The 27,558-nt window shown below is 53.7% G+C and overlaps 1 protein-coding gene across 1 annotated transcript; it reads right to left on the bottom strand.

Annotated features, from left to right (window-relative positions):
* Positions 1-2,985: 2,985 nt before the first annotated feature.
* Positions 2,986-26,422, bottom strand: AXIN2 (axin 2). Its single transcript, XM_049781690.1, has 10 exons — positions 25,506-26,422; positions 18,291-18,431; positions 12,892-12,994; positions 10,202-10,342; positions 9,215-9,717; positions 8,270-8,446; positions 7,918-8,154; positions 7,472-7,567; positions 6,502-6,669; positions 2,986-4,353 (listed from the first exon to the last, which is right to left on the bottom strand). The coding sequence occupies exons 1-10, from the start codon at positions 26,360-26,362 to the stop codon at positions 4,227-4,229; spliced, it is 2,550 nt and encodes an 849-aa protein (XP_049637647.1). The 5' UTR covers positions 26,363-26,422; the 3' UTR covers positions 2,986-4,226.
* Between the last annotated feature and the right edge of the window lie 1,136 nt (positions 26,423-27,558).

Raw genomic sequence — 27,558 nt, 5'->3', positions numbered from 1 at the left:
CGCTGCTTCTGTGGGTAATTTTGGTCTTTTTGGTTTAGGGGCTATGCCCAGATGACTCTAAGATAGCTTCTGATTTCCTTCCTTCCTTCCTTCCTTCCTTCCTTCCTTCCTTCCTTCCTTCCTTCCTTCCTTCCTTCCTTCCTTCCTTCCTTCCCTATGCCCAGATGGCTCCAGGATAGCTTCTGATTTCCTTTCTTTCTTCCTTCCACCCTTCCTTCCTTCCCTTCCTTCCTATAGGGGCTATGCCCAGATGGCTCCAGGATAGCTTCTGATTTCCTTCCTTTCTTCCTTCCTTTCTTCCTTCCTTCCCTTCCTTCCTTCATTTAGGGGCTATGCCCAGATGGCTCCAAGATAGCTTCTGATTTCCTTCCTTCCTTCCTTCCTTCCTTCCTTCCTTCCTTCCTTCCTTCCTTCCTTCCTTCCTTCCTTCCTCCCTCCCTCCCTCCCTTCCTTCGCAGTACTGGGGATCTAACCTACCTTGGTTGCTTGCAAGGCAAGAGCCTTCCCTGTTGTTCTCTATCCCCAGTCCTCTTATTTCCTAAAAACCAACCCACTGGACTGGAGTGATAGCACAGCAGTGGGACATTTGCCTTGCATACGGCTGACCTGGGACAGACCAGAGTTCAATCCCTGGCATCCCATACGGTCCCCCCAAAACCTGCCAGAGGTGATTTCTGAGTGCAGAGTCAAGTAACCCCTGATAAATAAAATAAAATAAAATAAAACCAAGCCACTATCATCACCCTTCTTCAAAAGAATCATAGATACATTAATGCTCCCCTTTGAATTAGACTTTTCAGAGTCTGGTGGAGAAAGTGAAATTCTATTTGCAAAGGATGATGTCAAGGCATCTTTTGAGCCATCTCTGTTTCTTTGAGTTTCTGTACAGTCGTTATTAACTGTCGGTAATTAAAAAAGGAAGACTTTTTTTTCTCACCAAATAGTTTCTTTAGGGTCACTGCCAAGTTCCTTCTTTTTTTGCTAGCTTTGATGGCTGCCCCAACATGCTGCAGGAGGGGCGGGGTGGAGAGTAAAACAGGATTCTTTTTCCAAAGCCTTCTCCATTTCAAGCTCCTTTACCCTAAGTAAGAGTCCACCCCAATCCCCCGAAAATATCAAGTCTGGAATGCAGACTTAAAGCAACATTCAGGAAAGATTCTTTTGGCGGGGGTGGGGAGAGAACATTCAAAAGCCAGGTTGGTTCCCCAGCACAACATGCTGCCCTGAGTACCTCTGGGTGTGCCCACACACAACGAATAACCATAGAGGGAAGATGGGTGCCTAAGAGACCAGAAGAGACCCCAAACCATGCCAAGGCACTTCATCAATTCAGGGGAGCACAAACATCACCCCCACTTCAGAGATAAGTAATCTGGCACCTAACATGACAGGGTGACTGTAGACCTGCATATAACGCATCCGATTGGCTGATTAACAGCTGCACCTGATTGGCTGACTTACAGTTGCACCTGATTAGCTAATTAATAACTGCATCTGATTGACTGGCTAACAACAAGCTCCTCAGGACACCCAGAAGCACCAAAATAGGAACCAAGCTGGTGGCTTGTTTTCGAAGCAGAAGACTTAGAAAGGCATTGGTGGTGGGAATGTTGTACTAGTGAAGGGGGTATTCTGTTTATGACTGAAACCCCACTACGAACATGCTTGAAAACATGGTGCTTAAAGATTTATATATGAGGGCCAGAGAGATAGCATGGAGGTAGGGTGTTTGCCTTGCATGCAGAAGGACGGTGGTTCGAATCCTGGCATCCCATATGGTCCCTCACACCTGCCAAGAGCTATTTCTGAGTGAGAGCCAGGAGTAACCCCTGAGCGCTGCCTGGTGTGATCCCCCCCCCCCCAAATAAAATAAATTAAAAAAAAAAAAACCTCTTCCTGTGAACAGCACAGCCCAAGAGCTGTCAGGGCCTTGATTTTGGCCAGGGTTTGGCATAGGGTTCCTGAAATAGCGCCTTCACACCTCCCCATGCACTGGAAACTGCATGTGTCTGCCAACTCACGAATGTCCCATGGCCACATAAAGCCAGCTACCCCCTACCTTCCTCGCAAACCATGTGCTGCTTTGTCCCCATCCCTGACAGATGCAGACCTTTAGCTAAAAACCATCAGTGAGAGGCAAAACTAAGTCAGAAGGGGTTGAGTCCAGGGCTCACTGACAACTTTCCAATTGCAATTTTCCAGACCAATCCACCACTTTGGTTGTTCTGTGGCCACACCCAGCAGGAGTCAGAAGTGACTCCTAGTAGTACCAGGCATAGAACCAGGCCCCCTGTCAGGTCAGAATGAGCCCCAGTCCTAAGCTCTATTTCCTCTATTTTTGGCGTTTCTTTTTTGGGGGGATGGCATTCAGGGGCTATTCCTAGCTCTACACTCAGAAATCACTCCTGGCAGGCTTAGGGGACCATATGGGGTGCTGGGAATCAAACCCCAGTCTGCCCCGGGTCAGCTGCGTGCAAGGCTAACACCCTACCACTCTGCTATCACTCCAACCCCTCTCCCCTCTATTTTTTTTTTTTTTTTTGGTTTTTGGGGCCACACCCGTTTGATGCTCAGGGGTTACTCCTGGCTAAGTGCTCAGAAACTGCCCCTGGCTTGGGGGGGAACCATATGGGATGCTGGGGGATCGAACCACGGTCCTTCCTTGGCTAGCGCTTGCAAGGCAGACACCTTACGTCTAGCGCCACCTCGCCGGCCCCTCTCCCCTCTATTTTTAAGGCTTCTAGTTCTGAGAGGAATCAATGAAAATCAGGCATCCCAACACTTACTTCTCTGGCCAACCATCATTCCTGTGAAAAACCCCTTATTCAAACTCCAGCACAGGCTAGATTAGGGGAGCTGGCCAAATGTGTTCAATCATTTGTCACTAGAGATGGGGAACCCCAGAGAAAGAGAAACCCCCCCACCCCCATACACAGAAGGCCTGGGATCTGTTCCCACCCAGAGCAAGCAATAACAAAGCCAAAGTTTTGAAAAATATAAAATTTTAATAAAGGCTACATCTCTTAATTACAATAATTATTGTACCAAGTTATTTTTTTTCCTTTAGAATGAACTCTTTAGAATGCATAATTTACAGTATAAGTAGAACCAAAAAAAAATGCCATGACAAAAGTCATTGAGTACAAGACTTGTAGTAAAAAGGCATAAAATATATTTATACATAAACCCCTTTCAAAAAACAAGGGAAAGCTGGAGCCCTCAATATAGGGCGACACACGGGGGTGGCCCGTGCAGGTACAGTTACTGTACTGATTCGGTCAAGCACTAGAGATAGTGAATTCAGACTCTTTTTTTTTTTTTTTTCCTTTTTTTCTTTTTGGCCGTGAAATATATACAGACGCGTAGGGAAAGGGACGATGGCAAACAGAACGCACACATTAATTTAACACAGAAACCCGAACTTCAGAATCAAGTGGGGTACGCCAAAAGAGGGGGTACCGTGGGATTGGGGGGGTCCTCCCCTCCACCATCAGCTTCATGGCCGCTGAGGGGTGATGGGTGAGGAGGGGTGGCCTAGAGACTCAAGGGCAGAAGCCGCCGGGCGCCTGGGTCTTCACCAAGCATGAGCGAAGATGACCTGGGGCCGGTGCACAAGTCCAGACTGATGCTGGAAGCCATGTCGGGAGGTGCTCTCAACCAACACCGCCCACCACCTCTTCCCCCAAACTCTAATGGGGGTCAAGAGCCCTCAGAGCCTTTCCTGTTGAGCAGCACAGTTGGGACAAGGCAGGATTCGAGGGGTGGTCCAGTCCCCTTCTCTGCTCCTCTCTAGTGGATGACTTGTGGCTCGCACCTAGCTCCCTACCGACCTACATCCAGACAGACCCATGGAACATTGCTCTCCCATCCTTGTTCAAAGCAGCATATGCATACCAGGGGGAAGGGAGGTTAGGGGGGGTCAAGGGGGTGGGGGAGTGAACTGTTCAATAAATATCAGTAAGAAAATCTCTGTCCAGGGAAGCTATACACGGTTTCTTAGTTTATGGATGGCAGGTCCCAAGGGAGGCCTAGATCAGCGCCCGGTCCCTGCCGACAGCAGACCGGCCCTCCGAGCTATGAGTGGTCATGTTTTAATAAATAGTTTCCGCCTCCGTCCTGGGGCCTGCATGCCAGATGCCCACATGTCTCGTGTCCACCCAGGGGCCCCTGCGCATATCATGCCAGAGCTTCCTCCCCTGCTTTCTCCTCCTCCTCTTCCTCCTTCTTCAGTCGATCCGCTCCACCTTCCCCAGAATCCGGCCTTCATACATGGGCAGCACTGTCTCGTCATCCCACACCTCCTCAAACACAGCTCCACAGGCAAATTCATCGCTGGCTTTCTTGAAGTAATACCTGCGAGGGAGACAGTAGGGAGGAGGCGTGAGAAGAGCCAGATCTGGAGGTGAGGGAAGAGGGAAGAGGGAAGAGGTGGGGGGTGGGGGTTGCTGGTCAAAGGGAGCATCAGTGGATAGGACTGGAGTGATTCAGGCAGTCAATGAAGTCCCCCATACCTGATGATGAGGGCTCTCTGCAATATACTGGCTGCTTTCACCCCCTTTGTGGGAAGCAGGAGGCGCTAAGCTAGGAGAGCGTTGGCTGCAGCCATAGAGGAAGACCCTATTGGAAGTATATAGAGTGCCCCCCATCCAAATCATGCCAATAACTGGTGTTCAAGGAGCCAGGCTCATCCCTGTCTGAGGGATGGCAAGAGCTCAATGCTTGGGCCAGGTCCCCCTCCCACACCCCATAAGCCCCTCTCCTTCCACATCTGTGTGCATGGACAGCTCCTTCCCTCCTATCCCTCAGAGGGCTTCAGAGCCTCTCTCCCTCCCCTCTTACCCACCCACTGACCCTTGAGTCAACATTCCAAGAGGAGTTCTTGATCCTGGAGAATAGAAAACACCCCTTAAAAATGTAGCAATTCTGGGGCCAGAGTGATAGCGCAACGGGAAGGTTGCTTGCCAAGGCCATGTAACCAATCCAAGCTCGGTCCCTGATATCCCACAGGCTCTCCCGAGCACGTAGGAGTGGTCCCTGAATGCAGAGCCAGGAGTCAGCCCTGAGCACCACTGGGTATGACGTCCCCCCACCCTAAACAGAAGTTGAAACTGTGCCAGTGTCCTGGAATGAGTCGGGGCTTTTGCTTGTTGGTTTTTCGCTTTGAAAAATAAAAATGTAAATTCCCCTCAGTTAGAGCTAATTTTTTTTCCTCTTTAATGAAAATGCAGCCAAATACTTTTGTAGCAGATAAGGGGAAATAAAATGGAACAGCTGGGCTCAGTCAGGACCTTTGTTTTCAGCATTCCCTGTTGAGCTCCAGCCTGGGGGTGATGGGCTGGTTCCCAGGAGGTACACGGCTTTCCTCTCACGGAGGCAAAGGGATGGGGAGAAGAAAAGGGAGCTAGAAGCAGGTGGGGGTGCAAATAGCAGGGGAAGCCCCCCAAAATAGCTCTCTTTTCTAGACCAGAGGTTCCAATCCCACTTCAATGCGCTTATATATGCCCAACCTCACCCCACCTGACTCCAGCTTCTCTGAGTTTTCTGGCATTTACACAACTGTACCCTCTCCCTGCCTCTGGCCTGCTATTCCGGAAGTAGGAGGTGGGGGTGAGGACTGAAAGGTTTCCTGCACACACCCCCCCTAATTACCCTAGGAGGGCTCTGGAGTGCCATCTCCAATCCAATCAGTCAAGAATGTGTGCACTGGCCCGGCCCATGTGTGAGCTTCAGAGCGGAGCTTCCTAAGTGCCTCTGGAAACTGAACTCTGGAACTGAGGGAACCATGGCACAACATGGTGGCAGTGGTGGGCAGAGATCAGTGATGCAACTACCCTCCCTGCCAAGGTCACCTGTAGTTTCACACCATGTCCAGCCTCATGGGCGCAAAGACCCAGAAAATTGCCAGGGGGGAGGGGAGGGGCCCAGTAATGAGCTTTTTCGTCTACAGATTCCAGACATTTACCCGCAAAAGCCCAGTCAGGCCTGTCCACACTCTGGGATATGCCTGCTGGTGAATGCTGCCCATGTGCCCAACCCAAACAGAGGCAGAGTCGGCTGTGTTCACAAAACCACCCCGGGCATACCAGCCCTTTCCCTGCAGGGCCCAAATCTTCAACCAATGGGGATGGCCCGAATGGCCACAGTGGGCTGTGCGCAGGGAAGAAAGGGGGTCTCCAGTCCCTGGAGGGGTTGGCATCATCCATGCAATGCAGCATCCATCTGCCCCCCCCCCCCGGCCCTGTATGTGTATGGGGTGTCCAAAATACAAGAAATGCAGGAAAGGGGAAGGCGGCTGCCTATGAGGCCCAGAATAGGGCTGGGAGGTTCAATGGTGAACTTGGGGAACCCAAACCCTGAGTTGGATTCTAGGGTCTAAGAAAAGGCAGGGTCGAGCCTTCTCAGTAGAGGCAGGTTCAGAGAGGGGTTGCATCACAGAGGGAGACCCACACTCCTCCCTGAGCCCTAGCTCAGGCCCCCACCTACAAAGAGGCTGCTTCTCACCTGTAATTTCCCTTCTTGCTGAGCTGCTCCTTGAAGTGGCCCAGGGTCAGGCTCTGGGCCTTCAGCATCCGCCGGTAGGGGATCTCCTCTCCACAGAAGAAGTAGGTGACTACCAGCTCACTGGCCTGCAGCGTGGGGCCACCAGCCAGCATTTTGGGCTCCCTGTGGCTGAAAAGATGAAAGAACACATAAAGGTTGGCACGAGGAAGTGACACGCAGCACGTGTGTATACAGACACACGTACAGTCCCCCCAAATGCTGATCAGAGACAAGCCAGATGCAGTGTCACAGGCAGGGTGGTCACATCTGGCTCTATGTTTAAGGGATCATCCATGGTGCTGGGAATCAATCCAGTCAGCCTTAGCTGCCACCATCTCTCCACAAGATGCCTGCTCTGTAAATGCACCTTCCCAAGCATGACACAAAGTCAGGTTCCTGGGGCCGGATAAACAGCACAGTGGGGTGGGGGGCATTTGCCTTATATGTGGCTGAACCGGGAGGGACCCGGTTCGATTCCTAGCATCCCATATGGTCCCCTAGCCTGCCAGGAGTAATTTCTGAGTGCCAAGCCAGGAGTACGGCTGGATATGGCCCCCAAACCAATCAATAAATAAAAAATAAAATTAAAAGAAAAAAAGAAAAAAAAAGTTAAAAGAAAAAAAATAAAGTTAAAAGAAAAAAGAACCAGGTTCCTCTGCCTCTGCCTCACTAGAGGAACAAAGGCCCTCCTAGCCTGTCCCCTCTTGGCCTCTGTAAAGGTGGGGTTTGTAATTCAAAGTCCCCGGCACCCTCACCTACAGATCCCCCAAGTTGTGTGTATACTGGAGGCTAGTGAGCGCCTCTGAGGACATGGCTGGACCCAGCCAGGTGGACAGACCACATCCCACCTTTATAGGTGTGAACAGCACAGACACATGGGACCCCTGTGACAGACTCTACGGGGTGGCCCCCAGATGTCCAGGATACTTACTCTTCTGCAGCCAGGTTCAGGCCAGGGCAGGGTGCAGCGCCAGTGTGTCCAGGGGCCGAGTGGGCTCTGTCCCTCTGTTGCGTGGCCAGGCAGCACCTGAGGACACAGCCGGAGGATCAGAGGTCAGTTGAGAACCTGACTTCCATCCACAGGGGCTACCCTCCAGGAGACCTTGAAAGGTCTTAGGAAGCAGCCTTCAGGCAGACCTCCTGGTTTTCCATTTTCAGAATGTCTAGCTGACACCCACCTGGCCAAGCAGCCTTTGGTATTCAGGACTGAGGTGATCCCAACCTCCCAAGATGGGGTGCAGAGAGTTCGGGGGACAGCAAGGAGGGCAGGGAAGTGGCCCTGAGCAAGTCCTGCATGTGTAGCCCCACCCCATCCCAGCCATTGTCAAAGCCTCCCCCCAATTCTGCCCATGTGGTCTGCTTTATCCCTGCACTCACCGCTGCTTCGGGGGCCTGGAGACCTCCGCCAGCCTTCGGCAAGCCTCCTCCAGCTGGGCCAGGGTGTTGGGGGGACTCAGGGGCGGCACTGCAGCGTCCTGGGTCAGCGGGTGGGTTCGAGGGGCGAGGCGGGGGTGCCCATTGCTGGCCCCCCACACATGATGCCGGCCACTTGCACGATCAGCTGGGGGCCCACGTGTGGGCTGCGTGGGGCAGGCCCTCTTGGTGCCTGGGGCGCTGAGCGAGAGAATGATGGACAGCGGGTGAGGACCAGGGGATGCCTAGGATGGGGAGATACTGGGCCTAGCCCTCTGCATCCCACCCCACCTCCCTGCATGGGGTTCCTGCTGACCTGGGGAGCCTGGGCTTGCTCTGCCGTTCACTCTCTAGCACCCACTGCCATACATCCTGCGACCGGTCGCCTTCCTCAGCTGGCAGTTGCAGCACCCCGGGGCCTCCAGGGGCCCCACCGTCCCGGGCAGTGAGGCCAGGCTCCGTGCCCTTTCTGCTGCCGCCACCTCTGCTGGGCCTGGAAAGAACCACAGTACAGTCAACCAGTGTGTCTCCTCAGAGTGTCTGTGTTACCTCAGAGTGTGTGTACGTCTGTGTGTCTGTGTCTCCTCAGAGTGTGTTTTGTGTGACTGAGTGGCTGTGTCTTCTTACCATGTGTCACTATCTCTTCAGAGTCTCTTCAGATGTGATTGTGTCTTAGCACATCAGTCTGTGTGTGTGTGAGAAAATGTCTCCTCAGCGTGTGCGTGACTGGATGTCTCAATGTGTCACATACACATTATTGTGTGTCTCAGTGTGTGAGACAGTGTGTCTCGTCAGGATGTGTACCGTTTCATCATTGTACATGTGTGTATGAGACCGTATCTCCTCATCAGTGTGTGTAACTGCAGGGTGCGACTGTGTCTCACTGGTGGGTGGGTGTGTCTGTCTCAGTGTGTGAGGCAGTGTGTCTCATCAGGGTGTCTGACTGTATGTCTCTTCATCAGACTGTGACGATGTCTGTGTGACTGTGTTTCCTGTACTAGAATATGTGGCTGTGAGTATATGTAAAAGTGTGTCTCCCGCATCTGTGAAAGTGCGTGTCCTCGAAGTTTGTGTGACTATTGTGTATCCTGCAGCAGAGTGTGTGATTTTGAGTGTATATAATAAGTGCGTCCTGAGTCTGTGCGACTGTGTGTCTCCTATCACATGAGTGAACATACAAGCCTGTCTCCCACATCTGTAACTAAAAGCATGCGTGTCCCTCCTGGCCGTCCCTCCGCCCCTCTGTGGTGCCCACACTCACCCGAGCGGCTCAGCGGGCGCAGGCTCGGGTGGGCGGGAAACGGCCCTGCACTGGGGGCAGCAGTGATGGTCGGGGCCCCGGGGGCAGAAGCCGCGCACCCTCTGGGCTGCCTCAGCCTCCAGCTCTGCCCTGGACTTGGGTGCGGCGTGGTGATGGACATGGTGGTGGTGGACGTGCCGGGCCGCCGGCTTGCTCACTAAGCCCTTGGCACCCAGGAGGGGGCCACTGGCAACAGGCGAGGCGATGGCGGGGGGCAGTCGGCCCCCGGGCGGGAGGAGGGGCCGGTACAGCTGCTGGGGGTGGTCGGGGGAGCGGGAACGCGGGCTGTAGCGGCCCAGACCCGGGGACTGGCAGCCGGGGGTCTTGAGGACCCTGGACAGGTGGTCGTCCAGGATGGTCTGTGGGTCATCCTCATAGCTGCCCGCAGGCAAGAGGCAGAGGGGGTGTTGGGGTGCAGGCGCCTCCCGGGAGCTGGGCGCCGGCTCAGAGCCCTCCTCTTCATCCTGGAGGGGAGCAGCAGGAATGGGGGGGTCACCCAGGATCCCAGAAGGAGGACACGGCTGCCACACAGGGCTGGGACTACCTCTTTATTTCTTTATAGTTTATTTTATTTGGGGGGGGGGGTTGGGGGCCACACCCAGTGATGCTCAGGGGTTACTCCCAGCTATGTGCTCAGAAATTGCTCCTGGCTTGGGGGACCATATGGGATGTAGGGGGATCGAATTGTGATCCGTCCAGGGTCAGCCACGTGCAAGGCAAATGCCCTACTGCTACGCATCGCTCCGGCCTTTCTTTTTATTTTTATTTTTTGGCTTTGGGGCCACACCCAGCCTGGCTCTGAGCTCAGAAAGCTCAAGAATCACTCCTGGCAGGACTCGAGAGACCCTCTAGGACTGCAAGGGATCGAACCCACCCAGTGGCGTGCAAGGTCTGCACCCATGCCAGGACCCCCCCCCACCCAGTAGCCCCCAGTGTTCCCCTGCTCACCTCCCGCATCTGCTGCAGCCGCTCCTCCAGGCTGTGCCGGCTTTCCAGCTCCAGCTTCAGTTTCTGCAGCTTGTGGATCAGCTCAGCGGCGAAGGTGGCAGGCTCCTTGGGGGTCATCTCCCTGGGCAGTCGGTGGGTTCTCTGTGTGGGAGACATGGGGAAGAGAGGGCCCCAGGCAGGAGGTCAGTCAGTGCCTTGGTGGCAGTGGCGGTATCTGCAGAGGCTGCTTGGGCAGACGGAGCACACGAGCACCGTGGCCAGTACTGAGTTTTATGCGAGGCCTCCACGGCCTCACGGAGAGCCATGGTCCCCGCTGGCGCTGGCCATGGGCAGGAGCAGTTGGTTGCACTCCGAGTGGCCCCGCTTGTTCTCTCTGTAGTACAACCAGCCCATCAGTAGCGTCTCTGAAGTAGAAAATCTTCAAAGGCTGTTGTCAGACATCAAAAAAAAAAGGCCGTCCTGGGAGGAGGTGGGGAGGGGAAAAGGCGGGGAGAGACCGACTCAAGGAATAAAACGGCCAGTCTACACAGAAAGGGAGCTGGAAATTTAAAATAATAATAATAAAAAAAATATCTATCTATAGGCGATGGGCAGGAGGCAGCGGATCAGAGCGGGTGGTAATTCATTTCCCGCCGTGCGCTGCACACTTTGAGGCGCTGTTGTTTCAACACTGCCCCTGGGTCCCCAACCCACACACACACATACTGGCCAGCTGGCCCCCTCCTCCCTGGCTCTTTGTAGAGAAAATAGAAAAAGCTCTATGGGCTAGTGAGGGGACACTGCTGGGTTGGGCTGCCTGAAGCTGCACCAACCATCCAGGAGCTGGGAAGGGTCGGGGAATGGGCAAGGCTGGTCCAGAGCACCCCTGTGTCTGGGACCCCTGCCCTGGATGTCATCCAGTATCCCAGCCCCTTCCTCATTTCCACTCTTGCCTTTCCCCTCGACACTCCCCACATGCCCACGTCCCATATCCCACATCATCCTCCCACTTCTATCCAGACTCCGATAGGGTCCTTTGTTAGCACCCCAAGGTGGAAACATGTCATGTGCATGTTTGGGAGGCAGAACTTTATACACACACACACACACACACACACACACACACACATATGCATGCAGACACACAGAAACACACACACCCTATTCCTTTATCCCAAATAAGGGATAAGGCAAGACCTCATGGACATTGTTATGGGGTTTTTGTTTTTGGATGGGGAGTCACTGTTAAGGGGAGACTGAGGATCCCATTGAAAAAGTCTTTTTAGGGGCCAAAGCAATAGTACATTAGGGAATACATTTGCCTTGCACATGGTAGACCCAGGTTTGACTCCTAGCATTCCCATAGGGTTCCCTTACACTGCCAGGAGTAATCCCAAAACACAAGAGAGCTAGGAGTAAGCCCTCAGCATCACTTGGTGTGGCAAAGAAAGAAAAAGATGTTTTTGAAAAAGCTGCTGGGAGGGCCAGAGTGATAGCACAGCAGTAGGGCCTTACATGCATGCACACAACACACACACACACACACACACACACACACACACACACACACACACACACACAAAGTATCTACCCAGTCCTGCCCTGCCTACCCAAGGACCAGCTTCCCTGTGGTCTGGATCTCTAGTCCCCAGGAAACGTAAGAGAGCCTGAACTGAGGTGGGACCTCCCAGACTTAGAACCAGGAAAGGAGAAACACCCAGAACCATGTAGGCTGGGAGGTGGTGGAGCCCCAACATAACTAACATGGGAGTCATCGCACTATGAACTCCTTTTTCATTTAGCACTTGGCAGACGCACTCCTGGCTGCAGGCACAAAGCCAAGTTCGGAGGCTGAGCTGGGGGCAAGAGAGAGCACTTGCCTTACAGGTCTAGGGAATGAGCAGGAGCGAGGGGCCACATGAACAGAGGACTAAGACCTTCGATATGGTCGGGCTGCACAGCCACCAGGAGGCCCAGCCAGGCTCCTCTTACTTTCCTTCACTTGCTCCCAACCAAGGACAGGCGTCCCAAGCACCCAAGAGGCTCTGTGTGTCTCTTCTCTAAAGACCAAGAAGTTAGGGAGCCAGAGCGATGGCACAGTGGGGAGGGGGCTTGCCTTGCACACAGCCCTTTCAGGTTTTGATTTCATATGGTATCCCAAAGGGCTTCCTTGAGCCCTGCCAGGAATTATTCCTAAGTGCAGAGTCAGGAGTAAAGCCCTGACGATAGCCCCTCCCAAACCAAAAAAAATAAATAAATAAATCAAAATAAATAAAATAAAACAGAAAAACCACACTCTCTGCCTTTAGGGGGCTTCACTCTAGCGGGGATCCAGAGTCACATGGACCGGCTCCATCCTAAGCTGACCAGTGATGTGGTGGCAGGGGGACCAGGTTTCTTTCTGATCAACAACTTCCCCTTTTAGGAGGAGGTTGTGGGGGTCCTGAGCCCTGCTTCCTGGCTCTGTACTCAGAAGCCACTCCCTGAGTACTTAGGGATCCAGATGTCACGTCAGGGATCAAACCAGGGCCAACCGCAAACAAGGCAAGTGTCTTAGCTGCCCCATCCCAAACTGCAGTGCAGGTCCTGACCCCGGGATCCTATTCTCATCACCAAGGCCACACCACAGCTGCTGCCCATTTCTTTTCCTCCCCACCTTGCCCTGAATTCCCACCCCACCTTCTATCCCTTCTCCCCCCACCAACACTCACCGGGAAATGAGGTAGAGACACTTGGCCATTGGCCTTCACGCTACGATGCATTTCTCTCTGGAGCTGCTTCTTACTGCCCACGCGGTACGGGGGGATTCCATCTCTGCGGGAAAAGGAAAGGCAGAGAAGCAGGTTCACGGGATGCTCGGGCCACACGTTGGGTTCCATAGGAAGGAAGCCCAGAGTACAAACATGGGAAGGAGGCGTCCGGCCCAGATTGCAAACCTCCAGCCCAGCCAGCATAGTGGTTAGCCTACGGTTGGGAAAGCACACATCTCCTGTGAATTATTGTCTGAGACCACCTGGACTGGACTGCATTAACATCAAGGCACCCCGATTTCATGGGTACCTCAGAAAGAGATGGGAGTCTAATGTCTTTGGGCATAACCACCTGAATTAGGAAATTGGGCCTGCTATAGATAAGGGCAGGAAACCACCCACACACACACACACACACACACACACACACACACACACACACACACACACGTGCTCGTATGGTAGCACCTGCCTTGTGCCTTGCACCTCATTCAAGGTCAGAGGGAGGGAATGAGGGAGAAAGTAAGGGAGGAAGGGAAAAAGGAAGGAAGGGGGGGAAGGAAGGGAGGGGGGAAGGAGGGAGGGAGGGAGGGGAGGGAGGGAGGGAGGGAGGGAGGGAGGGAGGGAGGGAGGGAAGGGAGGAAGGAGGGAGGGAAGGGAGGAAGGGAGGAAGGAAGGAAGGAAGGAAGGAAGGAAGGAAGGAAGGAAGGAAGGAAGGAAGGAAGGAAGGAAGGAAGGAAGGAAGGAAGGAAGGAAGGAAGGAAGGAAGGAAGGAAGGAAGGAAGGAAGGAAGGAAGGAAGGAAGGAAGGGAGAAATGCAGATACCCGCTTGGAGGAAGCTTAAATTCTCATGGGAAGGCAAGAAACATGCAAAATTATGTAATAACAAGCACATCTACACTAAGGAGAACTTTGACACAAGCTGGGAGGGAAGGTCCATGACATGACGGACTGCACTATTGTGTGGGCAAGGAAGGAAAACTAGGGAGGGGGCTGTCAACAAAGCTCCCTCCCAGTGAGCTCCAAGCAAAGGCATCCCATTCTAAGGAGTGCCACGTATACATGTCTGCAGATACCACAGCTACTGGGGGAAACACCTTCTAAAAAATGTTCCTACTCAGGGCCCAGCAGACAGCACAGGGGCGAAGGCACTTGCCTTGCACATAGCCAGAACCAGTTGGATCCCTAAGCACCATCAAGAGCATGCAGGCCAGAGCCATAGTAGAGCAGGTGTGGATTTGTTCCCTAATATCCCATATGGCGCCCCAGAACATTGTCAGGTATGACTCCTGGACCTACATAGAGCCAGAAAATAACCCTGAGCGTCACAGGGTGTGACCCCCAAGTAAAACTAAAGAGTAACCCACGAGCATGGCTAAGTATTGTCAACCCCAAAAAAACGCCTATTCATCTTTGCTAAAAAATATTTTATTTCGGGGGAAGCCTAGGGGACCATTTTGAGCTGGAATTGAACTGGGGCTGTCCACATACAAGGCTTACCTCGGATACTATCTCTACATCTCTGGGCCCAAATACCCATACCCTGAATCTGACTTGAAATGATCTGGATAAATTTGAAAATACTCAGTAGCAGCTAAGAATCACAGGGTACCTCCTAGCTCTAGAATTTCTGGAAAGCCCTAGAATTCCAAGCGACTGCATTGGAATCAGAGGGAGAAGTCCACTTCCCAAGGCCAGACAGAGTACAGGGTCATGGAATATAGGACAGATGGGTGCAGCCATCTCTGGGAGGCGGGGGGTTTCCAAACATGAATTAAGGGGCAGAGAAAGGGGACCAGGAAAGGAAACACGCAAGTGTTTCAAGAATCTGTTCCAGGCAAAGGCTGGTGCCAGACAGGGATGGGGAGTCCTATGGAAAAGTAGGGTGACCAGCACAGTGGGAAGCCCCCTGATAGACTCAAATCAGCTAAGTGATATCAAAAGTGATATTAAATCCAGAAACTGACCCAAACACCCGAGACTAAAATTCTATTGGCTGAAACTCGGGTGTCCAAATCCACATGCCCAATGCAATCCAATTCCAATTCTGGGAGCCAGCCCCCACTGACTGACTTCCTGCTGTGTACCTGGAAACCTCTGGAACAGCTCAGACCAGGCTCTAAGGGAAATTCAGGTGTCCACATTCACCCAGGGAAGCAGCCCAGTCTGCACAACCCACCTGAGGCCCCACCTGCCGTCCCCAAACTCCGACTTGTCACAGGGTGAGGGGGTGTCACTAGCACTACTTATATCCGAGGAAATCACCTTCCAATAGGCTGAATAGAGTTCTGAGGAACTTTCTAGAAAACTTTATTTAGAACTCGCAGACCAAAGCATGAGGCTAATACCACCTCCCCTCCCACCTCACCCCTATATCCTTTGGGAGACGGAAGCAGGGAGTTCCCACAAACTGGGTCTTAGGTGGGTTTGACCACCCTATGCTGTACCAGAGCTAGGGAGGTCCCCACCCAGCAGGCAGCTGAGCCCCTGAGACTTGGCAGCTGGGAGCTGAGACCCCTTGAGGTACACACTGGGGGGAGCCCAGGCTCCTTCCAGGACATCTTCAATGGGGGTCAGAGAACCTTTGCTCTTTTTCTTCCCCATCCCTGGGACCTCTCCACACTTTTTCTTTCCTCCACAGGAGGTAGAAGGGCAGAGAGACAAGGAGAGGAGAGGGCTTGCACCCAGCAGACCAGAAGAACTAATGATCACTCTTCTCCCCTAAATGTCTAATGACCTTTCCTTACTCTGGACCCCCATACCCCAATGGCAGGGGGGAATTCCGGGCTTCCTCCACACAGACCAGAAACGGCCCCCGAAATGGGCTCTTCCATCCTGCCCCACCCCAACCCCACTCTCAGGACCTCAGGCACTGCTGGGAACCCATTTTCCAACCAGGAACAAATTTGTACCTTCCAAAAGGCATGGTTCTGAGACAAGGAACCCCAATGCTTATAGAGGGCCCCTCAGAAGACCTGAATCCCAGCTACTCTTAAGGGGTATCCACATTCACCAGAGGCCAGGAGCCATGATGCAGGCCCAGGAGAGGGGGTGCACGTGTGGCTAAGATGCACTCCCAGGGGTGTGGAGGAGACTGGCTCGAGCTGAAACCTGAGCTCAGAGATGCCCACCAAAACTTTGAGGGCTCTCCCAGGACCCTTCTCTAGGGAGCTAGTTTCTGCTTGTCTCTCCATTCACCCCAGCAAGCAGGGACTGACAGTGCTCTGAGAGCTAGGTAGGGTCCCAGGGTTGCAGGTCAAGGCCAGCATCCATCCAGGGCATGATGGACGGCATGAGGCTGACACCCACTTTTCAGAGACTCGCACTTCAGAGTGCCATGCAATTACTTCTATCCAGTCCAAACTATCTCCTCAGGCCCAGGCAGAACACGCAGCGGAGAACAGGAAGCCAGCCCCACCCTACGGTACCCCAGGAATCCTAACAGATGCCCAGGTATCTCCAGGGAGTCCTATGTGGTTCCAACGGGGCCTCCAGAACTGTGGGTGACCCTGAGCAGTGGCATGTTAACTTTTAAAACATTTAAAACAAATGTTTTGAGCAGGCCCTTTTTCTTCTGCTATACCTGTCTTATGTGCCTATGGATTTGGAATCTATGGAATAATTTCTCGGACAAAAAATGGCGAGTGGTTAAAAAGAAGTGAACAGAGGCCTGACTTAGGGAGTCACCCTAAATTTCTTCCCTCATTCAACTCTTCCTTTCTGCAGAACACCAACAAAACAACTAATGCAGACCTATGAAAAAGCTAATAAATATACCACTCGAGGCAGATAATGGCACCAGGTAGAGACAGAAAGGAAGGAAAAGTCCTGGGCCGGGAGATGGCTCAGGCCGCTGAACACAGGCAGGTGTCACCCCCCCACCCCACCCCCACATCACATGGTCCCTCAAGCACCAGCACCCAGAACTGGGTGTAGACCCCAAGTGCCACTGAGGTGACCTCTCAAAAAACAAAAACAAAAACAAACAAAAACCCCACTAAACCACTAAACTAAAAATCAAAAAAAAATCCACTAAAAGGAGAAGACCCCAGTATGCAGTTATTAATCTCTGCAGCTTCGTCTGCCTGGGGGGGGCCGAAGTGATAGCACAGCGGTAGGTCATTTGCCTCGCATGTGGCTACCCAGGACAGACCTAGGGTTCGATCCCCCGCATCCCATATGGTCCCCTGAGCCAGGAACAATTTCTGAGTGCAGAGCCAGGAGTAACCCCTTGAGTCACCGGGTGTGACTCCAAAATAAAAAACAGGCCCTTGGGGGATATGGACAAAACCACCACATCACAGGCCTGTTATGGGAGGCAATCAATGAGACAGGGTCAAAGGCCCAGGTGACCAGGTCATGGACTACGGCCCAAGAGACCAAGTCACACACCCGTGAGAGACAGTGTCTGGAGGCCACAGTGTCATGGTGTGGCTGAGAAGACCGGGTCATTGACCCAGGTGAGACAGTGTTTGTAGAGACCAGGTCAAAGGGCATGACGAAGAAGACCAGGTCACAAGCCCGCACAGGGTGGTGTCTACAGAGACCTGATCACAGGGCATGCTGAAGGGACCAGATTACAGGCCATGAATGAGATGACCAGGTCACAAACTCATGTTGTGAGACAAGTGTCTGAAGAGACCATATCACACCGCTGACTGAGGAGACCAGGTCACAGATCCACCTGGGAGCTGGCCCTACAGACTAGAGAGTTGGTCCACAGGACAGCGTAGACACAGGCCAGATCACCATGTGGGACAATGTATAAGGAGAACAGAGGGTCTGCTGTAGGCAAGCCCAGGACCTCCTGGAAAGCTCAAAGTAATGAAGGCCAGCAAGTGACCCAGAACTATTATCGCCAAGCTGGGTTTGCCTTTCCGAACTCTATCTGCTCAGGAAAGGCCTGGCTTGCTTGAGTCCCCATGGAACTTTCTGGAACAGAGGTTTCTGAAACAGAGAGACTCAGATACTGCCTTTCTGACTCAGAATCCCAAAAGGGGGACCCTGCCCTACCTGGGAGACCCAATCACTCCTCCACTCGATGACCGATACCTCCACAAGCAGACTTGCCCAGAAATCTATCCCAGAGCTCATAATAGCCACCATGGATAGTGTTAAGAATTGCGACTGACCCTTGAAGCACCGAGCCGGTGGTCCCCAGCTTTCCACCCCACTCACGCATCCAGAAATGTCTTTTCCTGGGGTAAGCAGCAAACACCAGCACAAAAGGCCCCTTCTCCCATCCAGGGGTCCCTGCAAAACTAGGTTCAAAATGTGCCAACACCGTTTCGAATGAGTCTCACCCAACTTCCATGTCAATCCCCAGGGTACACACGTCCGCCTCGCTATGCAATACTCACACGCTGCTGTCGGTCACAGACATGGAGTCATCAGTCAGCGCGTCACTGGAGATCTCACTGTCGTTAGCGCTGGTGGTGGGTGCCAGCACATAGCCAGCACCTACATGATAGGGGCTCATGGGGGTGTTCCGCTTGAAGGACCTGCGGGAAAAGGCCCAGCGTCATCATGAACCCTTGCGGGCAAGACCACAAGCCCTCCCCACCATAACCCCACAGGCAGAAGCAGGCCATGTCCTTCTGCGGGGAACAAGGCAGCCCCCAACCACCTCACTTGCACTCCCAGGGTTTTGGAAGGAAGGAGCAGTCTGGAGATGAGCTGATACAGAAGGGAAACCTTTAGGGGTTCTCAAGACACCAATTTCGCCTGCACTCATCCTCAGGCCACTGAGAAGCCAGCTCCAGCGGGGCCTAACACAGCCCAAATGGAGCACAGAGGAGCTCAAGACTACCTTCAGGACTAGCCCCATCAGGCCACTCTCTCCCTGTGGGCACAGGCTGGCACCACAAGAAGAAAACGAATGGTGAAGCCACTTTCAAGGCATGCCTGGGCCCTCCGCAGTACAGTCCATTCTTTTCGGTCACCTCTTTTTCTTTTTGGGTTTTTGGGTCACACCCGACAGCGCTCTGGAGTTATTCCTGATTCTATGCTCAGAAATTGCTCTTGGCAGGCTCGAGAGAACCATATGGGATGCTGGGATTCAAACCAGGGTTGGCTGCATGCAAGGCAAACACCCTAATACTGCGCTATCTCCTCGGCCTCTCTGTTACCTCTTGATGTGCTCCCTGAATCGCCCAGAGATTAAAATTCTCCCTGCACTGAGCTGCATTCCTCTGGTGGCTGGGGCAGAGGGGCTGGTGGGGGGGACCCTGGAGGAAAGCGGCATGGAGGTGGGGGGGGGCTGCAGGAGGTAGGCCCAAGCCTCTGCCTAATCCAACTTGCTAGCATACTGCATGGACCCAACCTCTGGTCCCAGTACTATGTCTCAGAGGGATACTAGGGTTGGGTGGAAACCACATGACATGGTAATGCCGAGAAGGGGCCATGAGCCTGGTGGTTTGTCATCTCTCACCTGGGCCCCAAAGTCAGCCTGGGCACAGGGGCTCCACACGCATGTCACAAACCTGCACTCACATCTATTATGCAGGACCCAAGACAAGAGCCAGGAATACCTGTATGCCTGTGTGGGTATGCAGGGCAGGCCTGGACCAGGCCCACCTCTCCACCCTTCTCCCCTACTAGCTGTGCATTTTCCAATCTAGTAGCTCAGTTTTACCTCAGAGCTGGGCTGCAAGGAGGACCAGCTGTCAGGTCTCTGGTGTCACTTGCCCTCTCCTGACAAAGTCACCCTGAGGATGTGTCCACAAGCCACGTCCAAGTAAAAGCAGCAGTGGCCTAGTCTGGCTGAGGGTATATCCAGCAGGCATAGTCCCTGGGATGCTCAAACTAGGGGGAGCTAATAGGGTGAGGGAGGGGGCACAGAGCTGAGCTATTGGTCAAGACAGATGTGGGGCAGGTGTAGGCAGGGAGTGTGACCCCTGGATGGGAGGGACAAAGAAAGCTCAAGCAGGTAGACCTTGACCTTCAGGCAGCTGCACCTGGGCTGGACACTGAGCTAGTACCACCTCCCCCAGGAACACCTCTCAGCCACTGTTTTTGGGCCTTCTGAATGAAGAGCAGACAAACTGTCCACTTTCTGGACCCCCCCGGCCCACAAGGATAAGTAGCCATTAACTGATGGTCAGTGGGGAGGGGATGTGCAGTCTCCACTGGATGGAGCCCCACCCCAGCCTTGGCTGCTGCAACACTTCCTGTGCCCCTCACAAGTTCCCCAGGGGTCCCCATGGGGGTCCAAAGTCTTCTGGGTCAGGGGTGGGTCAGCCTAATTGGTGGGCTACCACAAGCAGGCACCAACCCTGACAGAGGTCAGATAAAGTTACAGGCTGATACACACACCCAGTGCAGGGACAGGCTGGGCGGGCAGAGCCACCAAAGGCCTGGCCACATTGCACGCCCTCTACACATAAGCCCGTCTAAACTGCATGACTCCTATACACACACCTGTCCACGCCGCACATTCTTCACACATGGGCCTGTCCACACTGCTGGGTTCCCAAATATGCACACGTCCACACTAGACACTCACTTCTAACACAAGGGCTGTCTTGCCTGCGAAGACGAGCCCAAGTCCTCGGCCCCCCCCAGGGAGGAGGCCTCACCAAGACCCACACCCAAGAAAGTCACTTCGAAGAGACAGGCAGGTGGTGTGCCTTTCTGTGTGGAAGTAGGTCATCTTTTCCTCTGTGGAGAAGAGCAGGAGGGGGGGAAGGGTCCCCCAAAGGCAGCCAATCTCATGAGCAGGAGCCTCAAAGTGACCACAGGAACTGGCAGAGTAGGAGAAAGCAGACATCCCACTTAAAAAAAATAGGGGTACTTTCTCACTGGCCATAGCAGGCACCCAGAGCCGAGTAGGAAATTGGGGGTGCCTAAGTGCTTATGGAGCTCCTGCCTGAAAGGAGATGAGGCACTTCTAAAATTCGAGGGCCCTGCTTAGTTGGTACCACACATCCAGGACTGAGATGAAGCCCCAGAATTCCCCCGAAAGGATGAGAGCACTGTTGCTGTAGAGAAGGGAGCCCCAGCACATCTCCCTTGACCAGGAGTCCCTGGAAGCACATAGCACAGCCACAAGAGGGTCCAGGGGGGCCAACCAGACAGCAGGTACCTGCCAAGCCCAACTCAGGGTCTCCCTGTGTTGGAAGCCGGCACCCAGAACTCTGAATATCTTAAGGGATAAGGTCATCAATCTCTGTTTTAAGTCCAAGGGGGCAAGGAAAACAGCAAAGAGCTTCACTGTCCTTCATTAGAGACCAAGCACTCTTCTCCATCCTCCAGCTTTACCATCTTTGTGTGTCTGGGTTTTTTAGGGTTTTTTGGGGGGGGCCACACCTGGTGCTACTCTTATTTTACTCCTGGACCTGGACTCAAAAAATCACACCAGGGGTAAGGTGCCTGCCTTGCCTGCGCTAGCCTTGGATGGACAGCGGTTCGATCCCCCAGTTTCCCATATGGTCCCCCAAGCCAGGAGCGACTTCTGAGCGCATAGCCAGGAGTAACCCCTGAACGTCACCGGGTGTGGCCCAAAAACCAAAAAAAAAAAAAATCACACCAGGCTACGATGGCACAGCGGTCGGGTGTTTGCCTAGGTTTCATTCTCGGCATCCCATATGGTCCCTTGAGCCTGCCCAGGAGCAATTTTAGAGCTCAGAGCCAGGAGGAACCCCTGAGTGCCACCAGGTGTGATCCAAAAAAGGATCACTCCAAGCAGAGCTATGGAAGAGTGGGGCATATGAGGTGTTAGAAATGGAACCTGGGTCAGTCTTGTGCCAGACAAGTGCCCTGCCCACTATACTTTCTCAATGGCCCTAGTTCCCTCTTGGGTTTCTGGGCAACAAGGGCTTCCAATCTAAGGGCTGTAATTCAGCCTCCTCTGGAGAAGAGGAGAGACAGAGAAGAGACTCAGGGGAGAAATTCCTTGTCCTTTCTTCCCAGCACAGCAGGACAGATCCTGGCTGTAACCTCCCAGCTTCACCCTGACTCTTTACCATCTCCCACCACTGCCCAATCAGAGGATGCTACTATGTGTGAACAAAATGCAGGCGCTAGGGTCGGAGCTGGTGGCTGTGCTCATAGTCTGGTCTTCCCTGGCAGGGGAAGAAGTGAAAGCAAAAGACAGAACCTGTGTCTGAGAGTCTAAGAAACCGCCACATCAATGGATCAGGGCTGACTTTCCATGATTGCTTCATTAAAAAAAGAGACGGGTGGGGGAGCAGACCACATAACTGACCCAGGTTCAATCCCTGGAATCCCATGTGGTCCCTCAAAAACAGCCAGGAATAATTCTTGAGCTCAGAGCTAAAAGATAAGCCCTGAGCACTACTGGGTGTGGCCCCAAAACAAAAAACCAAAAAAATGTTTTAAGTATAGGGTAGCCACTGGAGAAGAGAGAGAGAGAGAGACAACAGGTAAGGCTAACCTTGTATACACAATCTGGGTTTGAGTCCTGGCACCACATAGGACATCCCAAAAGCAGAGAGAATGATTCCCTGAGCAGAACCAGGAAAAAAACAAGCCCTGAATTCAGACTGTTGGGTGAGACCCAAAAGACAGGTCATGAGGCCACTGGAGTGGGTGAGGGGATCCAAGGAGCCCCCACAGGTATTTAACCCTGTCCTCCTCCCCCAAAGAAAGGCTGGGGGTCCGGAGTGATAGTACAACAGAGAGGGCGCTTGCCTTTCACGCAACCAATCCAAGTTCAACTCTCGGCATCCCTTAGGGTCCCCCTGAGCCTGCCAGGATATGGCCAAGTGTGGGTCAAAACCAAAAGCAAACAAAGGTCAGGCACTCTCCTGGCACCCACGCCCACATATGCTTTCGAGGTCTGGGTGCCCTGCTCCTCACATGCCTCCTGGGAGAGGTCACTCTTGCTTGGGGTTATTTGGAGACAAGCCCCAGCAAGGCCAGACCATTGAGCTGCTAGCAGACCAGGATGAACCCGATTTTTCGGCACCTTAAACATTTTGTTTTTGTTTTGGGGCCCACGAAGGCAGAGCTCTGGGCTTACTTCTGACTCTGCGCTCAGGGCTTACTCCTGGCAGACCAGGGGGACCTTATGGGATACCAGCGATCAAACTCAGGTAGGCCTTATGCAAGGCAAACACCCTCCCTAAACTCTTTAGACTAGACCCCTTTAGACTCAATCTGACATCCAATCCATCAGGACACAACCAAGGCATTCAGGCAGCTACCCCTATAAATATGGGGTTGAACCCACTGGCCAGTGCTCTGGGTACCCAGGGTAGGGATATGTGTGTGGGAGAGAACCCCTCCTCTCCTTCATCTTTCATTAGTCTACTCTCCCTCTATGGCAAGCACCCTGTTTGTGAGGGAATGGGGGGCAATTCGTGAGGGGACAGGATTTCTCCATGCCCACCCAGCACTGGCAGCAAAGACACTTGAGTGCTAAGGCAGGCAGAGCAAGAGGGATATAGGACAGTTTACAACCGGACAAATGAACATGGGTTGAACCCCAAGAGTCACTCTTCGAAAGTGATAGCCTAACCCGGCTGCCCTGGCCACAGACCCGGTCATTATCACACCGGAATTATACTCATTACACTGCTTCACGTCGGTCCCAAGCAGGCTCGGTAACAAAGGGCGCTCGTGTTTTTATTCTTTCCAATCCAAGCAGCCACCGAGGGCATGAACGGGAGGGGAAGATGGGTGCCCACTTATTTTCTTTACAGAGGGCAAGCAGGGTTCAGGAGAGGGGTTTCCCCTCCGAGAGGGCAGGGGCACAGCAGGCTTGAGACACATAGATTCCCAGACATCCTAGAAGCCTGCCCTCGAGGAACCAAGTGGGGGAGTCAGTGGGAGGCTTCGGTGACCCCACATACCCCTGGCCATGGTTCCCTTGAAATAGAACTAGGCAGAGCCACCCCAGAGCTTCAGCCAGACCAACCCCCAAACACACAGAGTTAAGTCCTGCACCTTCAGGACCCCAGTAACCTGCTCCCAACCCCTGACCAGTCTGGCAATTCCAAACCCTAAATCCTGGGAACAATTGAGCCCTGCTCCAGGGCCACCCAGGACAGGAGTAGGGGTTTCTCAGCAGGACCCAATAAGCCATCCCCTAGCCAGGTGTGGGTATCAGTTACTGAAGGAGCTTCTGGGTCCTAAGGACCGATAGTACAGAGCTCTGGCGGGGACCCCAACACCTGGCCCCAGAGGGTTACCCTGACACTCAGGGTGGGAAACAAAGAGAGGAGTGGAAGCTGCAGATGTCCGGCGTAGGCCGAGACCCAGAGGCCAGGGCCATTGATCTCCCTCCAAAATGACTGGAACCCCCTAAAATTAAAGATGCTGGAGCGGCTTCACGTGATACTAAGCATCCTGGCAAAAGCCAATCAGGTTCCAGGGAGGTGTGTAGCCCAGAGGAAACCGGTGGTTATGGGGGCGCCCCCTGGTGGGTAGAGTGCAGGCCTGCAGCCGCAATCCAGGCATCTCCCCCACTTCTCATCCCTCCTCTGCACACCTCTAAATTTGGACGCCCCTAAATCCTGGCCTATTGATAAGATAAGCTCAGACCCACTTCCTAATAGGACTCCCAGAGACCCTAGCTGGCAATTCCGAACCCAGCTAGTCCCTAACCTAACCCATGGAGGAGGCAAAGGAAAGGGCTACAAGCCATTCAGATGCTAATCAGGGGTGCCCCCCCACCAAAGGCCCACACCCCACCCACCCCTCTTGTCAAATGCAATCTCATCTGTCAAAAGCAATCCTGGATGAAGAGGCTCCGGCTCTTTCTGAGAGCTGAAAGGGAGAGAGAGAAACAGAACACTCCATTCTAACAGGAGGGCTGAAGTTGCCTCCCAAAGGTCAAGACTCAAGACTCTTAAGCCTCAGTCTTTGTTGTAAAGGGTTGTTGGCCTTTGAAGTCTCCAGAAAAGAAAACCCCCACAACCAACCCCCCACCCCCCCATGCTGATCCTCTGTGACCAGGACCTCTTGGCTGTCAGCACTAAGCAGTGGAATCATAGGCTTGGCCCGAGCATTGCCAAAGTATTTAGGACCTGGGAATATTCCTGCAGTCTAAAGTTATTCACTGGGTCTTGGGGCGCTGCCCTCCAGTGGAGGGAACTCAAGGCTTGAGGATCTGAGCTCAGTCCCCCAAGAAGACAACAAGCAAGGTCTAGTCACAAGATCCCACTTACCCTAAGACTTCCCAGGACTCCCGGCACTATCAAGCTGCCTCCTCCCACATTAACCCAGGTGGCCAGGAGAAGAGCAGCTGTGGCCCGGTGGCCCCCTTTTCCCCCAAAAGGGCAGGCGTTTAGTGATCTGGTGATTCAGAACCATCGAGGCTTCTGCTCTCTTTCTCCACCCCTCCTAGGACTGGCCCCGGGATAATAAGTAACCGCATTAATGAATACTGCTGCCCCCCCCTTTGAAGTCGGCCCCTGCCGAGGAGATACTTAGTGTATGCGACACTTTTCTCCCCTTTCAACAAGATCAAAGGGGCTCGGTGGCCAGCGGTCCACAGTGCCTCCACTCCAGCCAATCTTCCCCCAGAGATTTCCCCCCCAAAAACAACTCCAGACATCATGCAAAACATCTGCTGATCCCTCCCCTCCCTGCCACCATCACCCAGGTCTCACCTGTATCCACTGTCCATCGTCTCCAGGGACCGCACACCGGCTGTCACCCTCAGGGTCTTGCTGGACAAGCTGACCACAGTGGGCGAGAGCTTGCACCGGAGGTCGGCGCAGGTCCATTCCTCCTCCTCGTTCAAGGTGGGCAGGTAGCCACACACCACCTGCAGGCCGCCTAGCTCCCCATTGCTGCTGCTGCTGCTGCTGTTGCCGCTGCCCCCCAAGTAGGCGGTGTTCTCCCCACCACTCCGGGCGTACTCGAGGTAAATGTCCGAGGTCAGGAACATCTGGTAGGCGTGCTCCTCCATGGCCGCTTGGATCTCCGTCTGTGCCTGGTCGAACATGACCGAGTCGATCTGTTGCTTCTTGATGCCATCGCGGATGTAGGTCTTGGTGGCCGCCTTCAGCTGCCGCGACACCACGCTGTGGTTCTCGATGTAGCGCTTGTAGATGGCCTTGGCCACGCGCAGCGTCTTGGCGTCCTGGAGGCTCATCTGCCTGAAGCCGTTGCAGGCGAACCAGAAGTCCAAGGTGTCCACGCATTTCTCCCGCTCCAGGAAAGTCCGGAAGAGGTGCGCCCCATCCTGGTCCCCCAACAAGCACAGCAGGGACTTGGTCCAGCGGGTCAGCGGGGAGTCCGGAGAAGCCCTTCCCTCGGGCTCCCCCAGTCCATCTTCATTGCGCCGGGCGTGGTGGGAGGAGGAGACGGGCATGGGCATGGGTTTGGGGAGCGGGCCCTTGCCCGTGGTAGACGGGCACGGGCTCTCCCCTTCCTCCCCGGGCACGGGTGGCCGGGGAGCATCCTCTCGGAAGCTGCTACTGGGGTCCGGGAGCCGGGGGAGCAGAACTGCAGCGCTGCTCATGGCGAGGCGAGGCAAGGCGAGAAGGCTCGCCTGGAGCTTGGATCTGTTTTGAGGGTATTCTTTCTTTTTTATCCTCTCCCCTTCCAGTTCCTCTGGGCAGCAATCAGCAGCGTGGCCTCCTCCTTCTCAAGTCAGCAGCAGGGGCTCATCGGAGCCTCCTCTCTGCAAAGAAAAGGAAAGGGGGAGGAGGTAGGCAGGAGGGAAGAAGAAGGAAAAAAAAGGGGGGGGGGTATTGATCTAATCAAAACCAGATCTACCCAACATCAAAGCGAGAAAGTAAACAGGCTTTTCAACTCCTCAAATTCAAATCAAGCGGCCCAGCTATCTCCAAGAGGTGTCCATCTAAACTAAAGTATTACACGCTGTGTTTTCAAAGGAGAAACCCGAGCGCCCCCCAACCCCATACACACACACACACACACACACACACACACACACACGAACACACACACGAACACATATGTTGTGCCAGCCCATGAGGGTCGGGTTAAGAAGGGGCTGGAGAGGGGAGAGGGCTAGCAACTGGGAGGGGGGCTTACAGGGGGTACACCGATGATGGTGCATGCAAGATCTGACCCTCCAGAACCCCACTGGGCCCCCTGCTGCTGCTGCACGCAGCAGGCACCCTGCACCCCCTCCCCAGGGAAGGGAGCACCGACTCCAAAGATGCGCTCCCCCCCAACCCAACCCAACCCCGGACCCCGGAGCCCCGCCGGGGCTGCGAGCAGGTGAAACCAATTTCGCTCAATTTCCCCCACTCGGCTCTCTCGGCAGAGATAAGTCGAGAAGCTTCAAACGTGCCCTTCGCCCGCATCTGGCTCCCATTCCCCCCTTCCCTTCGCCTCCCCACTTCTCCAAAATGCACCAGGTCCTTCAACCCAGGAACGCAGCCCCGCCGCCTGCCAAAGGGCGGAACGGGCTCCCGCACACCAGCTGGCGGTGGAATAAATAAATAAATAAATAAATAAATAAATAAATAAATAAATAAATAAATAAATAAAACCTCAAAACGCGGACCCTCTCCCTAGCCCCCCACCCAGATCAGACTCAAGTCTACACCTCTGTCTGACTCTCCCGCCCCCTGGCCTGTTGGTCTCCCCCAGCCCCAAATCCAAAAACCCATTCACTCCCTCCGACGCCACTTTGACCTCTTAACTTTGGGGAACCCGCCACTGATCCCGCCCCACCCCACCTCT

This window comes from Suncus etruscus, chromosome 1 (assembly GCF_024139225.1).
Source record: "Suncus etruscus isolate mSunEtr1 chromosome 1, mSunEtr1.pri.cur, whole genome shotgun sequence".
NCBI classification, from domain to species: Eukaryota; Metazoa; Chordata; class Mammalia; order Eulipotyphla; family Soricidae; genus Suncus; species Suncus etruscus.
The sequence above is the reverse complement of the archived record's forward strand: the minus strand, read 5'-3'. Positions and strand labels throughout refer to the sequence as shown.